This window comes from Oncorhynchus kisutch, unplaced genomic scaffold (genome assembly GCF_002021735.2).
Source record: "Oncorhynchus kisutch isolate 150728-3 unplaced genomic scaffold, Okis_V2 Okis07a-Okis12b_hom, whole genome shotgun sequence".
Lineage (NCBI taxonomy): Eukaryota > Metazoa > Chordata > Actinopteri > Salmoniformes > Salmonidae > Oncorhynchus > Oncorhynchus kisutch.
The window spans coordinates 16358636-16375610 of NW_022261984.1; the positions used below are offsets into that span (position 1 = coordinate 16358636).

General features: G+C 35.9%; 1 protein-coding gene across 9 annotated transcripts in view; it reads right to left on the reverse strand.

Moving 5' to 3' along the window:
- Positions 1 to 16975, reverse strand: part of LOC109887949 (condensin complex subunit 3) — a 66722-nt gene that overhangs the window by 7855 nt on the left and 41892 nt on the right. For all 9 annotated transcript variants that reach the window (XM_031814860.1, XM_031814857.1, XM_031814862.1 and 6 more), the window contains one exon: positions 12715 to 12877. In XM_031814860.1, the coding sequence (XP_031670720.1) occupies positions 12715 to 12877 (163 nt within the window). The remainder of the gene's footprint in view (positions 1 to 12714; positions 12878 to 16975) is intronic.

Consider the following 16975-nt stretch of genomic DNA (forward strand, 5'->3'; position numbering starts at 1 on the left):
TATTGTGATTCTACATGTATTGTGATTCTACATGTATTGTGATTCTACGTGTATTGTGATTCTAATGATTCTACGTGTATTGTGATTCTACGTGTATTGTGATTCTAATGATTCTACGTGTATGTGATTCTATGTGTATTGTGATTCTACGTGTATTGTGATTCTACATGTATTGTGATTCTAATGATTCTACATGTATTGTGATTCTACGTGTATTGTGATTCTACGTGTATTGTGATTCTACGTGTATTGTGATTCTACGTGTATTGTGATTCTATGTGTATTGTGATTCTACATGTATTGTGATTCTCATGATTCTACGTGTATTGTGATTCTACATGTATTGTGATTCTCATGATTCTACATGTATTGTGATTCTACGTGTATTGTGATTCTACGTGTGTTGTGATTCTACGTGTATGTGATTCTACATGTATTGTGATTCTACATGTATTGTGATTCTATGTGTATTGTGATTCTACGTGTATTGTGATTCTACATGTATTGTGATTCTTCATGTATTGTGATTCTATGTGTATTGTGATTCTCATGATTCTACGTGTATTGTGATTCTATGTGTATTGTGATTCTACGTGTATTGTGATTCTACGTGTATTGTGATTCTCATGATTCTACGTGTATTGTGATTCTAATGATTCTACGTGTATTGTGATTCTACGTGTATTGTGATTCTACGTGTATTGTGATTCTACGTGTATTGTGATTCTACGTGTATTGTGATTCTACGTGTATTGTGATTCTATGTGTATTGTGATTCTACATTGATTGTGATTCTATGTGTATTGTGATTCTATGTGTATTGTGATTCTGTGTATTGTGATTCTCATGATTCTACATGTATTGTGATTCTATGTGTATTGTGATTCTACGTGTATTGTGATTCTACATGTATTGTGATTCTTCATGTATTGTGATTCTATGTGTATTGTGATTCTCATGATTCTACGTGTATTGTGATTCTATGTGTATTGTGATTCTACATGTATTGTGATTCTACATGTATTGTGATTCAAATGATTCTTCATGTATTGTGATTCTATGTGTATTGTGATTCTCATGATTCTTCATGTATTGTGATTCTACATGTATTGTGATTCTAATGATTCTACATGTATTGTGATTCTATATGTATTGTGATTCTACATGTATTGTGATTCTATGTGTATTGTGATTCTGTGTATTGTGATTCTACATGTATTGTGATTCTCATGATTCTTCATGTATTGTGATTCTATGTGTATTGTGATTCTCATGATTCTTCATGTATTGTGATTCTACATGTATTGTGATTCTACATGTATTGTGATTCTACATGTATTGTGATTCTCATGATTCTTCATGTATTGTGATTCTATGTGTATTGTGATTCTCATGATTCTTCATGTATTGTGATTCTACATGTATTGTGATTCTACATGTATTGTGATTCTAATGATTCTACATGTATTGTGATTCTACGTGTATTGTGATTCTACGTGTATTGTGATTCTACATGTATTGTGATTCTATGTGTATTGTGATTCTACGTGTATTGTGATTCTACGTGTATTGTGATTCTACATGTATTGTGATTCTACATGTATTGTGATTCTCATGATTCTACGTGTATTGTGATTCTACATGTATTGTGATTCTCATGATTCTACATGTATTGTGATTCTACGTGTATTGTGATTCTACGTGTATTGTGATTCTACATGTATTGTGATTCTACATGTATTGTGATTCTATGTGTATTGTGATTCTACGTGTATTGTGATTCTACATGTATTGTGATTCTTCATGTATTGTGATTCTATGTGTATTGTGATTCTCATGATTCTACGTGTATTGTGATTCTAATGATTCTACGTGTATTGTGATTCTACGTGTATTGTGATTCTACGTGTATTGTGATTCTACGTGTATTGTGATTCTACGTGTATTGTGATTCTACGTGTATTGTGATTCTATGTGTATTGTGATTCTACATTGATTGTGATTCTATGTGTATTGTGATTCTATGTGTATTGTGATTCTCATGATTCTACGTGTATTGTGATTCTACATGTATTGTGATTCTATGTGTATTGTGATTCTGTGTATTGTGATTCTCATGATTCTACATGTATTGTGATTCTACGTGTATTGTGATTCTACATGTATTGTGATTCTAATGATTCTACGTGTATTGTGATTCTACATGTATTGTGATTCTCATGATTCTACATGTATTGTGATTCTACGTGTATTGTGATTCTACGTGTATTGTGATTCTACATGTATTGTGATTCTACGTGTATTGTGATTCTACGTGTATTGTGATTCTACATGTATTGTGTTTCTACGTGTATTGTGATTCTACATGTATTGTGATTCTCATGATTCTACATGTATTGTGATTCTACGTGTATTGTGATTCTACGTGTATTGTGATTCTACGTGTATTGTGATTCTACGTGTATTGTGATTCTATGTGTATTGTGATTCTACGTGTATTGTGATTCTACGTGTATTGTGATTCTACATGTATTGTGATTCTACATGTATTGTGATTCAAATGATTCTTCATGTATTGTGATTCTATGTGTATTGTGATTCTCATGATTCTTCATGTATTGTGATTCTACATGTATTGTGATTCTAATGATTCTACATGTATTGTGATTCTATATGTATTGTGATTCTACATGTATTGTGATTCTATGTGTATTGTGATTCTGTGTATTGTGATTCTACATGTATTGTGATTCTCATGATTCTTCATGTATTGTGATTCTATGTGTATTGTGATTCTCATGATTCTTCATGTATTGTGATTCTACATGTATTGTGATTCTACATGTATTGTGATTCTACATGTATTGTGATTCTCATGATTCTTCATGTATTGTGATTCTATGTGTATTGTGATTCTCATGATTCTTCATGTATTGTGATTCTACATGTATTGTGATTCTACATGTATTGTGATTCTACATGTATTGTGATTCTACATGTATTGTGATTCTAATGATTCTACATGTATTGTGATTCTACGTGTATTGTGATTCTACGTGTATTGTGATTCTACGTGTATTGTGATTCTACATGTATTGTGATTCTATGTGTATTGTGATTCTACGTGTATTGTGATTCTACGTGTATTGTGATTCTACATGTATTGTGATTCTACATGTATTGTGATTCTATGTGTATTGTGATTCTATGTGTATTGTGATTCTACAATGTATTGTGATTCTACATGTATTGTGATTCTACATGTATTGTGATTCTACATGTATTGTGATTCTACATGTATTGTGATTCTTCATGTATTGTGATTCTATGTGTATTGTGATTCTAATGATTCTACATGTATTGTGATTCTACATGTATTGTGATTCTCATGATTCTACGTGTATTGTGATTCTACATGTATTGTGATTCTAATGATTCTACGTGTATTGTGATTCTAATGATTCTACGTGTATTGTGATTCTACATGTATTGTGATTCTCATGATTCTACGTGTATTGTGATTCTCATGATTCTACGTGTATTGTGATTCTACATGTATTGTGATTCTAATGATTCTACGTGTATTGTGATTCTACATGTATTGTGATTCTCATGATTCTACGTGTATTGTGATTCTATGTGTATTGTGATTCTACATGTATTGTGATTCTACATGTATTGTGATTCTACATGTATTGTGATTCTAATGATTCTACATGTATTGTGATTCTACATGTATTGTGATTCTACGTGTATTGTGATTCTACGTGTATTGTGATTCTACATGTATTGTGATTCTAATGATTCTACGTGTATTGTGATTCTACGTGTATTGTGATTCTACATGTATTGTGATTCTAATGATTCTACATGTATTGTGATTCTAATGATTCTATGTGTATTGTGATTCTTATGATTCTACATGTATTGTGATTCTAATGATTCTATGTGTATTGTGATTCTATGTGTATTGTGATTCTACGTGTATTGTGATTCTACGTGTATTGTGATTCTATGTGTATTGCGATTCTATGTGTATTGCGATACTATGTGTATTGCGATTCTATGTGTATTGTGATTCTAATGATTCTACATGTATTGTGATTCTACATGTATTGTGATTCTCATGATCTACATGTATTGTGATTCTACGTGTATTGTGATTCTACGTGTATTGTGATTCTCATGATTCTACGTGTATTGTGATTCTACATGTATTGTGATTCTCATGAATCTACGTGTATTGTGATTCTATGTGTATTGTGAATCTACATGTATTGTGATTCGACATGTATTGTGATTCTCATGATTCTACGTGTATTGTGATTCTACGTGTATTGTGAATCTATGTGTATTGTGATTCTATGTGTATTGTGATTCTATATGTATTGTGATTCTACATGTATTGTGATTCTCATGATTCTACGTGTATTGTGATTCTACATGTATTGTGATTCTAATGATTCTACATGTATTGTGATTCTACGTGTATTGTGATTCTATGTGTATTGTGATTCTACGTGTATTGTGATTCTACGTGTATTGTGATTCTACGTGTATTGTGATTCTACATGTATTGTGATTCTATGTGTATTGTGATTCTATGTGTATTGTGATTCTCATGATTCTACATGTATTGTGATTCTAATGATTCTACGTGTATTGTGATTCTACATGTATTGTGATTCTAATGATTCTATGTGTATTGTGATTCTACGTGTATTGTGATTCTACATGTATTGTGATTCTAATGATTCTATGTGTATTGTGATTCTAATGATTCTACGTGTATTGTGATTCTAATGATTCTACGTGTATTGTGATTCTAATGATTCTACGTGTATTGTGATTCTACATGTATTGTGATTCTAATGATTCTACGTGTATTGTGATTCTACATGTATTGTGATTCTAATGATTCTGTGTATTGTGATTCTACGTGTATTGTGATTCTACATGTATTGTGATTCTAATGATTCTATGTGTATTGTGATTCTATGTGTATTGTGACTCTACGTGTATTGTGATTCTATGTGTTAGAGGTCTGTATATCTATGGACCCCCCATCACTATTGTGATTCTATGTGTATTGTGATTCTAATGATTCTACATGTATTGTGATTCTACATGTATTGTGATTCTCATGATTCTACGTGTATTGTGATTCTACATGTATTGTGATTCTAATGATTCTACGTGTATTGTGATTCTAATGATTCTACGTGTATTGTGATTCTACATGTATTGTGATTCTCATGATTCTACGTGTATTGTGATTCTCATGATTCTACGTGTATTGTGATTCTACATGTATTGTGATTCTAATGATTCTACGTGTATTGTGATTCTACATGTATTGTGATTCTCATGATTCTACGTGTATTGTGATTCTATGTGTATTGTGATTCTACATGTATTGTGATTCTACATGTATTGTGATTCTACATGTATTGTGATTCTAATGATTCTACATGTATTGTGATTCTACATGTATTGTGATTCTACGTGTATTGTGATTCTACGTGTATTGTGATTCTACATGTATTGTGATTCTAATGATTCTACGTGTATTGTGATTCTACGTGTATTGTGATTCTACATGTATTGTGATTCTAATGATTCTACATGTATTGTGATTCTAATGATTCTATGTGTATTGTGATTCTTATGATTCTACATGTATTGTGATTCTAATGATTCTACATGTATTGTGATTCTACGTGTATTGTGATTCTACGTGTATTGTGATTCTACGTGTATTGTGATTCTACATGTATTGTGATTCTATGTGTATTGTGATTCTACATGTATTGTGATTCTCATGATTCTACGTGTATTGTGATTCTACATGTATTGTGATTCTCATGATTCTACATGTATTGTGATTCTACGTGTATTGTGATTCTACATGTGTTGTGATTCTACGTGTATTGTGATTCTACATGTATTGTGATTCTACATGTATTGTGATTCTATGTGTATTGTGATTCTACGTGTATTGTGATTCTACATGTATTGTGATTCTTCATGTATTGTGATTCTATGTGTATTGTGATTCTCATGATTCTACGTGTATTGTGATTCTATGTGTATTGTGATTCTACGTGTATTGTGATTCTACGTGTATTGTGATTCTCATGATTCTACGTGTATTGTGATTCTAATGATTCTACGTGTATTGTGATTCTACGTGTATTGTGATTCTACGTGTATTGTGATTCTACGTGTATTGTGATTCTACGTGTATTGTGATTCTACGTGTATTGTGATTCTATGTGTATTGTGATTCTACATTGATTGTGATTCTATGTGTATTGTGATTCTATGTGTATTGTGATTCTGTGTATTGTGATTCTCATGATTCTACATGTATTGTGATTCTATGTGTATTGTGATTCTACGTGTATTGTGATTCTACATGTATTGTGATTCTTCATGTATTGTGATTCTATGTGTATTGTGATTCTCATGATTCTACGTGTATTGTGATTCTATGTGTATTGTGATTCTACATGTATTGTGATTCTACATGTATTGTGATTCAAATGATTCTTCATGTATTGTGATTCTATGTGTATTGTGATTCTCATGATTCTTCATGTATTGTGAGTCTACATGTATTGTGATTCTAATGATTCTACATGTATTGTGATTCTATATGTATTGTGATTCTACATGTATTGTGATTCTATGTGTATTGTGATTCTGTGTATTGTGATTCTACATGTATTGTGATTCTCATGATTCTTCATGTATTGTGATTCTATGTGTATTGTGATTCTCATGATTCTTCATGTATTGTGATTCTACATGTATTGTGATTCTACATGTATTGTGATTCTACATGTATTGTGATTCTCATGATTCTTCATGTATTGTGATTCTATGTGTATTGTGATTCTCATGATTCTTCATGTATTGTGATTCTACATGTATTGTGATTCTACATGTATTGTGATTCTAATGATTCTACATGTATTGTGATTCTACGTGTATTGTGATTCTACGTGTATTGTGATTCTACATGTATTGTGATTCTATGTGTATTGTGATTCTACGTGTATTGTGATTCTACGTGTATTGTGATTCTACATGTATTGTGATTCTACATGTATTGTGATTCTCATGATTCTACGTGTATTGTGATTCTACATGTATTGTGATTCTCATGATTCTACATGTATTGTGATTCTACGTGTATTGTGATTCTACGTGTATTGTGATTCTACATGTATTGTGATTCTACATGTATTGTGATTCTATGTGTATTGTGATTCTACGTGTATTGTGATTCTACATGTATTGTGATTCTTCATGTATTGTGATTCTATGTGTATTGTGATCTCATGATTCTACGTGTATTGTGATTCTAATGATTCTACGTGTATTGTGATTCTACGTGTATTGTGATTCTACGTGTATTGTGATTCTACGTGTATTGTGATTCTACGTGTATTGTGATTCTATGTGTATTGTGATTCTACATTGATTGTGATTCTATGTGTATTGTGATTCTATGTGTATTGTGATTCTCATGATTCTACGTGTATTGTGATTCTACATGTATTGTGATTCTATGTGTATTGTGATTCTGTGTATTGTGATTCTCATGATTCTACATGTATTGTGATTCTACGTGTATTGTGATTCTACATGTATTGTGATTCTAATGATTCTACGTGTATTGTGATTCTACATGTATTGTGATTCTCATGATTCTACATGTATTGTGATTCTACGTGTATTGTGATTCTACGTGTATTGTGATTCTACATGTATTGTGATTCTACGTGTATTGTGATTCTACGTGTATTGTGATTCTACATGTATTGTGTTTCTACGTGTATTGTGATTCTACATGTATTGTGATTCTCATGATTCTACATGTATTGTGATTCTACGTGTATTGTGATTCTACGTGTATTGTGATTCTACGTGTATTGTGATTCTACGTGTATTGTGATTCTACGTGTATTGTGATTCTATGTGTATTGTGATTCTACGTGTATTGTGATTCTACGTGTATTGTGATTCTACATGTATTGTGATTCTACATGTATTGTGATTCAAATGATTCTTCATGTATTGTGATTCTATGTGTATTGTGATTCTCATGATTCTTCATGTATTGTGATTCTACATGTATTGTGATTCTAATGATTCTACATGTATTGTGATTCTATATGTATTGTGATTCTACATGTATTGTGATTCTATGTGTATTGTGATTCTGTGTATTGTGATTCTACATGTATTGTGATTCTCATGATTCTTCATGTATTGTGATTCTATGTGTATTGTGATTCTCATGATTCTTCATGTATTGTGATTCTACATGTATTGTGATTCTACATGTATTGTGATTCTACATGTATTGTGATTCTCATGATTCTTCATGTATTGTGATTCTATGTGTATTGTGATTCTCATGATTCTTCATGTATTGTGATTCTACATGTATTGTGATTCTACATGTATTGTGATTCTACATGTATTGTGATTCTACATGTATTGTGATTCTAATGATTCTACATGTATTGTGATTCTACGTGTATTGTGATTCTACGTGTATTGTGATTCTACGTGTATTGTGATTCTACATGTATTGTGATTCTATGTGTATTGTGATTCTACGTGTATTGTGATTCTACGTGTATTGTGATTCTACATGTATTGTGATTCTACATGTATTGTGATTCTATGTGTATTGTGATTCTATGTGTATTGTGATTCTACACGTATTGTGATTCTACATGTATTGTGATTCTACATGTATTGTGATTCTACATGTATTGTGATTCTACATGTATTGTGATTCTTCATGTATTGTGATTCTATGTGTATTGTGATTCTAATGATTCTACATGTATTGTGATTCTACATGTATTGTGATTCTCATGATTCTACGTGTATTGTGATTCTACATGTATTGTGATTCTAATGATTCTACGTGTATTGTGATTCTAATGATTCTACGTGTATTGTGATTCTACATGTATTGTGATTCTCATGATTCTACGTGTATTGTGATTCTCATGATTCTACGTGTATTGTGATTCTACATGTATTGTGATTCTAATGATTCTACGTGTATTGTGATTCTACATGTATTGTGATTCTCATGATTCTACGTGTATTGTGATTCTATGTGTATTGTGATTCTACATGTATTGTGATTCTACATGTATTGTGATTCTACATGTATTGTGATTCTAATGATTCTACATGTATTGTGATTCTACATGTATTGTGATTCTACGTGTATTGTGATTCTACGTGTATTGTGATTCTACATGTATTGTGATTCTAATGATTCTACGTGTATTGTGATTCTACGTGTATTGTGATTCTACATGTATTGTGATTCTAATGATTCTACATGTATTGTGATTCTAATGATTCTATGTGTATTGTGATTCTTATGATTCTACATGTATTGTGATTCTAATGATTCTATGTGTATTGTGATTCTATGTGTATTGTGATTCTACGTGTATTGTGATTCTACGTGTATTGTGATTCTATGTGTATTGCGATTCTATGTGTATTGCGATACTATGTGTATTGCGATTCTATGTGTATTGTGATTCTAATGATTCTACATGTATTGTGATTCTACATGTATTGTGATTCTCATGATTCTACATGTATTGTGATTCTACGTGTATTGTGATTCTACGTGTATTGTGATTCTCATGATTCTATGTGTATTGTGATTCTACATGTATTGTGATTCTCATGAATCTACGTGTATTGTGATTCTATGTGTATTGTGAATCTACATGTATTGTGATTCGACATGTATTGTGATTCTCATGATTCTACGTGTATTGTGATTCTACGTGTATTGTGAATCTATGTGTATTGTGATTCTATGTGTATTGTGATTCTATATGTATTGTGATTCTACATGTATTGTGATTCTCATGATTCTACGTGTATTGTGATTCTACATGTATTGTGATTCTAATGATTCTACATGTATTGTGATTCTACGTGTATTGTGATTCTATGTGTATTGTGATTCTACGTGTATTGTGATTCTACGTGTATTGTGATTCTACGTGTATTGTGATTCTACATGTATTGTGATTCTATGTGTATTGTGATTCTATGTGTATTGTGATTCTCATGATTCTACATGTATTGTGATTCTAATGATTCTACGTGTATTGTGATTCTACATGTATTGTGATTCTAATGATTCTATGTGTATTGTGATTCTACGTGTATTGTGATTCTACATGTATTGTGATTCTAATGATTCTATGTGTATTGTGATTCTAATGATTCTACGTGTATTGTGATTCTAATGATTCTACGTGTATTGTGATTCTAATGATTCTACGTGTATTGTGATTCTACATGTATTGTGATTCTAATGATTCTACGTGTATTGTGATTCTACATGTATTGTGATTCTAATGATTCTGTGTATTGTGATTCTACGTGTATTGTGATTCTACATGTATTGTGATTCTAATGATTCTATGTGTATTGTGATTCTATGTGTATTGTGACTCTACGTGTATTGTGATTCTATGTGTTAGAGGTCTGTATATCTATGGACCCCCCATCACTATTGTGATTCTATGTGTATTGTGATTCTAATGATTCTACATGTATTGTGATTCTACATGTATTGTGATTCTCATGATTCTACGTGTATTGTGATTCTACATGTATTGTGATTCTAATGATTCTACGTGTATTGTGATTCTAATGATTCTACGTGTATTGTGATTCTACATGTATTGTGATTCTCATGATTCTACGTGTATTGTGATTCTCATGATTCTACGTGTATTGTGATTCTACATGTATTGTGATTCTAATGATTCTACGTGTATTGTGATTCTACATGTATTGTGATTCTCATGATTCTACGTGTATTGTGATTCTATGTGTATTGTGATTCTACATGTATTGTGATTCTACATGTATTGTGATTCTACATGTATTGTGATTCTAATGATTCTACATGTATTGTGATTCTACATGTATTGTGATTCTACGTGTATTGTGATTCTACGTGTATTGTGATTCTACATGTATTGTGATTCTAATGATTCTACGTGTATTGTGATTCTACGTGTATTGTGATTCTACATGTATTGTGATTCTAATGATTCTACATGTATTGTGATTCTAATGATTCTATGTGTATTGTGATTCTTATGATTCTACATGTATTGTGATTCTAATGATTCTATGTGTATTGTGATTCTATGTGTATTGTGATTCTACGTGTATTGTGATTCTACGTGTATTGTGATTCTATGTGTATTGCGATTCTATGTGTATTGCGATTCTATGTGTATTGTGATTCTAATGATTCTACATGTATTGTGATTCTACATGTATTGTGATTCTCATGATTCTACATGTATTGTGATTCTACGTGTATTGTGATTCTCATGATTCTACGTGTATTGTGATTCTACATGTATTGTGATTCTCATGAATCTACGTGTATTGTGATTCTATGTGTATTGTGAATCTACATGTATTGTGATTCGACATGTATTGTGATTCTCATGATTCTACGTGTATTGTGATTCTACGTGTATTGTGAATCTATGTGTATTGTGATTCTATGTGTATTGTGATTCTACATGTATTGTGATTCTACATGTATTGTGATTCTCATGATTCTACGTGTATTGTGATTCTACATGTATTGTGATTCTAATGATTCTACATGTATTGTGATTCTACGTGTATTGTGATTCTATGTGTATTGTGATTCTACGTGTATTGTGATTCTACGTGTATTGTGATTCTACGTGTATTGTGATTCTACATGTATTGTGATTCTATGTGTATTGTGATTCTATGTGTATTGTGATTCTCATGATTCTACATGTATTGTGATTCTAATGATTCTACGTGTATTGTGATTCTACATGTATTGTGATTCTAATGATTCTATGTGTATTGTGATTCTACGTGTATTGTGATTCTACATGTATTGTGATTCTAATGATTCTATGTGTATTGTGATTCTAATGATTCTACGTGTATTGTGATTCTAATGATTCTACGTGTATTGTGATTCTAATGATTCTACGTGTATTGTGATTCTACATGTATTGTGATTCTAATGATTCTACGTGTATTGTGATTCTACATGTATTGTGATTCTAATGATTCTGTGTATTGTGATTCTACGTGTATTGTGATTCTACATGTATTGTGATTCTAATGATTCTATGTGTATTGTGATTCTATGTGTATTGTGACTCTACGTGTATTGTGATTCTATGTGTTAGAGGTCTGTATATCTATGGACCCCCCATCACTATTATATAGATGTTATATTAAACATTACCTGTGTGTTAGAGGTCTGTATATCTATGGACCCCCCTCCCATCACTATTATATAGAGGTTATATTAAATATTACCTGTGTGTTAGAGGTCTGTATATCTATGGACCCCCCCCCCCCCCCCCCATCACTATTATATAGATGTTATATGAAATATTACCTGTGTGTTAGAGGTCTGTATATCTATGGACCCCCCTCCATCACTATTATATAGAGGTTATATTAAATATTACCTGTGTGTTAGAGGTCTGTATATCTATGGACCCCCCCCCCCCATCACTATTATATAGAGGTTATATTAAATATTACCTGTGTGTTAGAGGTCTGTATATCTATGGACCCCCCCCACCCCCACCACTATTATATAGATGTTATATGAAATATTACCTGTGTGTCTCCAGGCTTTATGAGAGAGCTGGGCCGTGTCAGCTCCACCAGCAGCTCTGCTACGTTGGTGACGTCCACCTCGGCCAATGGAGACGTAGCCGGAGCATTCAGCAGGGTCTGGAGGGTGGGCAGGAAGCACTCCTCCACACACTCCTGGTGGGCCCTGAACACACAGTCAGTAAACACACTGCTGGTGGGCCCTGAACACACACAGTCAGTAAACACACTGCTGGTGGGACCTGAACACACACAGTCAGTAAACACACTGCTGGTGGGACCTGAACACACACAGTCAGTAAACACACTGCTGGTGGGCCCTGAACACACACAGTCAGTAAACACACTGCTGGTGGGCCCTGAACACACACAGTCAGTAAACACACTGCTGGTGGGACCTGAACACACACAGTCAGTAAACACACTGCTGGTGGGCCCGACACACCAGTCAGTAAACACACTGCTGGTGGGCCCTGAACACACACAGTCAGTAAACACACTGCTGGTGGGCCCTGAACACACACAGTCAGTAAAACACACTGCTGGTGGGCCCTGAACACACACAGTCAGTAAACACACTCCTGGTGGTCCCTGACCACACACAGTCAGTAAACACACTGCTGGTGGGCCCTGAACACACAGTCAGTAAACACACTCCTGGTGGGCCCTGAACACACAGTCAGTAAACACACTGCTGGTGGGCCCTGAACACACACAGTCAGTAAACACACTGCTGGTGGGCCCTGAACACACACAGTCAGTAAACATACTCCTGGTGGGCCCTGAACACAAAGTCAGTAAACACACTGCTGGTGGGCCCTGAACACACAGTCGGTAAACACACTCCTGGTGGGCCCTGAACACACAGTCGGTAAACACACTCCTGGTGGGCCCTGAACACACAGTCAGTAAACACACTCCTGGTGGGCCCTGAACACACAGTCAGTAAACACACTCCTGGTGGGCCCTGAACACACACAGTCAGTAAACACACTCCTGGTGGGCCCTGAACACACAGTCAGTAACACACTCCTGGTGGGCCCTGAACACACACAGTCAGTAAACACACTCCTGGTGGGCCCTGAACACACACAGTCAGTAAACACACTGCTGGTGGGCCCTGAACACACACACAGTCAGTAAACACACTGCTGGTGGGCCCTGAACACACACAGTCAGTAAACACACTGCTGGTGGGCCCTGAACACACACACAGTCAGTAAACACACTGCTGGTGGGCCCTGAACACACACAGTCAGTAAACACACTGCTGGTGGGCCCTGAACACACAGTCGGTAAACACACTGCTGGTGGGCCCTGAACACACAGTCAGTAAACACACTCCTGGTGGGCCCTGAACACACAGTCAGTAAACACACTCCTGGTGGGCCCTGAACACACAGTCAGTAAACACACTCCTGGTGGGCCCTGAACACACACAGTCAGTAAACACACTGCTGGTGGGCCCTGAACACACACACAGTCAGTAAACACACTGCTGGTGGGCCCTGAACACACACAGTCAGTAAACACACTCCTGGTGGGCCCTGAACACACAGTCAGTAAACACACTCCTGGTGGGCCCTGAACACACACACAGTCAGTAAACACACTGCTGGTGGGCCCTGAACACACACACAGTCAGTAAACACACTGCTGGTGGGCCCTGAACACACACAGTCAGTAAACACACTCCTGGTGGGCCCTGAACACACACACAGTCAGTAAACACACTGCAGGTGGGCCCTGAACACACACACAGTCAGTAAACACACTCCTGGTGGGCCCTGAATACACACACAGTCAGTAAACACACTGCTGGTGGGCCCTGAACACACACAGTCAGTAAACACACTGCTGGTGGGCCCTGAACACACACAGTCAGTAAACACACTGCTGGTGGGCCCTGAACACACACACACACACAGTCCGTAAACACACTGCTGGTGGGCCCTGAACACACAGTCAGTAAACACACTCCTGGTGGGCCCTGAACACACACAGTCAGTAAACACACTCCTGGTGGGCCCTGAACACACAGTCAGTAAACACACTGCTGGTGGGCCCTGAACACACACAGTCAGTAAACACACTGCTGGTGGGCCCTGAACACACAGTCAGTAAACACACTGCTGGTGGGCCCTGAACACACACAGTCAGTAAACACACTCCTGGTGGGCCCTGAACACACAGTCAGTAAACAGGTAAATATGGAATCATGTAGTAACCAAAACGGTGTCAAACTAATCAAATATATTTTATATTTGAGATTCTTCAACGTAGCCACTCTTTGCACATTCTTGGCATTCTCTCAACCAGCTTCATGAGGTAGTCATCTGGAATGCATTTCAATTAACAGGTGTGCCTTGTTAAAAGTTCATTTGTGGAATTTCTTTCCTTCTTAATGCTTTTGAGCCAATTAGTTGTGTTGTGACAAGGTAGGGGGGGTAAACAGAAGATAGCCCTATTTGGTAAAAGACCAAGTCCATATTATGGCAAGAACAGCTCAAATAAGCAAAGAGAAACGACAGTCCATCATTACTTTAAGACATGAAGGTCAGTCAAACATGAAGTTCAGTTGCAACAACCATCAAGCGCTGTGATGAAACTGTCTCTCATGAGGACCACCACAGGAAAAGAAGACCCAGAGGTACCTCTGCTGCAGAGGACAAGTTCATTAGTTACAAGCCTCAGATTGCAGCCCAAATAAATGCTTCACAGAGTTCAAGTAACGGACACATCTCAACATCAACTGTTCAGAGGAGACTGCGTGAATCAGGCCTTCATGGTTGAATTGCTGTAAAGAAACCACTACTAAAGGACACCAATAAGAAGAAGAGACTTGCATGGGCCAAGAAACACGAGCAGTGGACATTAGACCGGTGGAAATCTGTCCTTTGGTCTGATGAGTCCAAATCTGCGATGTTTGTGAGACACAGAGTAGGTGAACGGATGACCTCAGCATGTGTGGTTCCCACCGCGAAGCATGGAGGAGGAGGTGTGATGATGTGGGGGTGCTTTGCCTGCGACACTGTCAATTATATATTTAGAATTCAAGGCAGACTTCTGGTTTGCGCTTAATGGGACTATCCTCTGTTTTTCAACAGGACAATGACCCAACACACCTCCAGGCTGTGTAAGGGCCATTTGACCAAGGAGAGTGATGGAGTGCTGCATCAGGTGACCTGGCCTCCACAATCACCCAATCTCAACCCAATTGAGATGTTTTGGGATGAGTTGAACCGCAGAGTGAAGGAAAAACAGCCAACAAGTGCTCAGCATATGTGGGAACTCCTTCAAGACTGTTGGAAAAGCATTCCAGGTGAAGCTGGTTGAGAGAATGCCAAGCGGGTGCAAAGCTCTCATCAAGGCAAAGTGTGGCTACTTTGAAGAATCTAAAATATATTTTGATTTGTTTAACACTTTTTTGGTTACTACATGACTCCATATGTGTTATTTCATAATTTTGATGTCGTCACTATTATTCTACAATGTAGAAAATAGTTTTAAAAAAATAATTAAACCCTGGAATGAGTAGATGTCCAAACGTTTGACTGGTGCTGTATATACAGATTATCTAGGGGTCAGAGTATCTAGGGGTCAGAGTATCTAGGGGTCAGTGTATATCCCCAGTGTATCTAGGGGTCAGAGTATCTAGGGGTCAGTGTATATCCCCAGTGTATCTAGGGGTCAGTGTATCTAGGGGTCAGAGTATCTAGGGGTCAGAGTATATCCCCAGAGTATCTAGGGGTCAGAGTATCTAGGGGTCAGAGTATCTAGGGGTCAGAGTATCTAGGGGTCAGAGTATCTAGGGGTCAGTGTATCTAGGGGTCAGAGTATCTAGGGGTCAGAGTATCTAGGGGTCAGAGTATCTAGGGGTCAGAGTATATCCCCAGTGTATCTAGGGGTCAGAGTATCTAGGGGTCAGTGTATATCCCCAGTGTATCTAGGGGTCAGTGTATCTAGGGGTCAGAGTATATAGGGGTCAGAGTATATCCCCAGAGTATCTAGGGGTCAGAGTATATCCCCAGTGTATCTAGGGGTCAGTGTATCTAGGGGTGAGAGTATCTAGGGGTCAGAGTATATCCCCAGAGTATCTAGGGGTCAGAGTATCTAGGGGTCAGATAATATCCCCAGAGTATCTAGGGGTCAAAATATATCCCCAGAGTATCTAGGGGTCAAAATATATCCCCAGAGTATCTAGGGGTCAGAGTATATCCCCAGAGTATCTAGGGGTCAGAGTATCTAGGGGTCAGATAATATC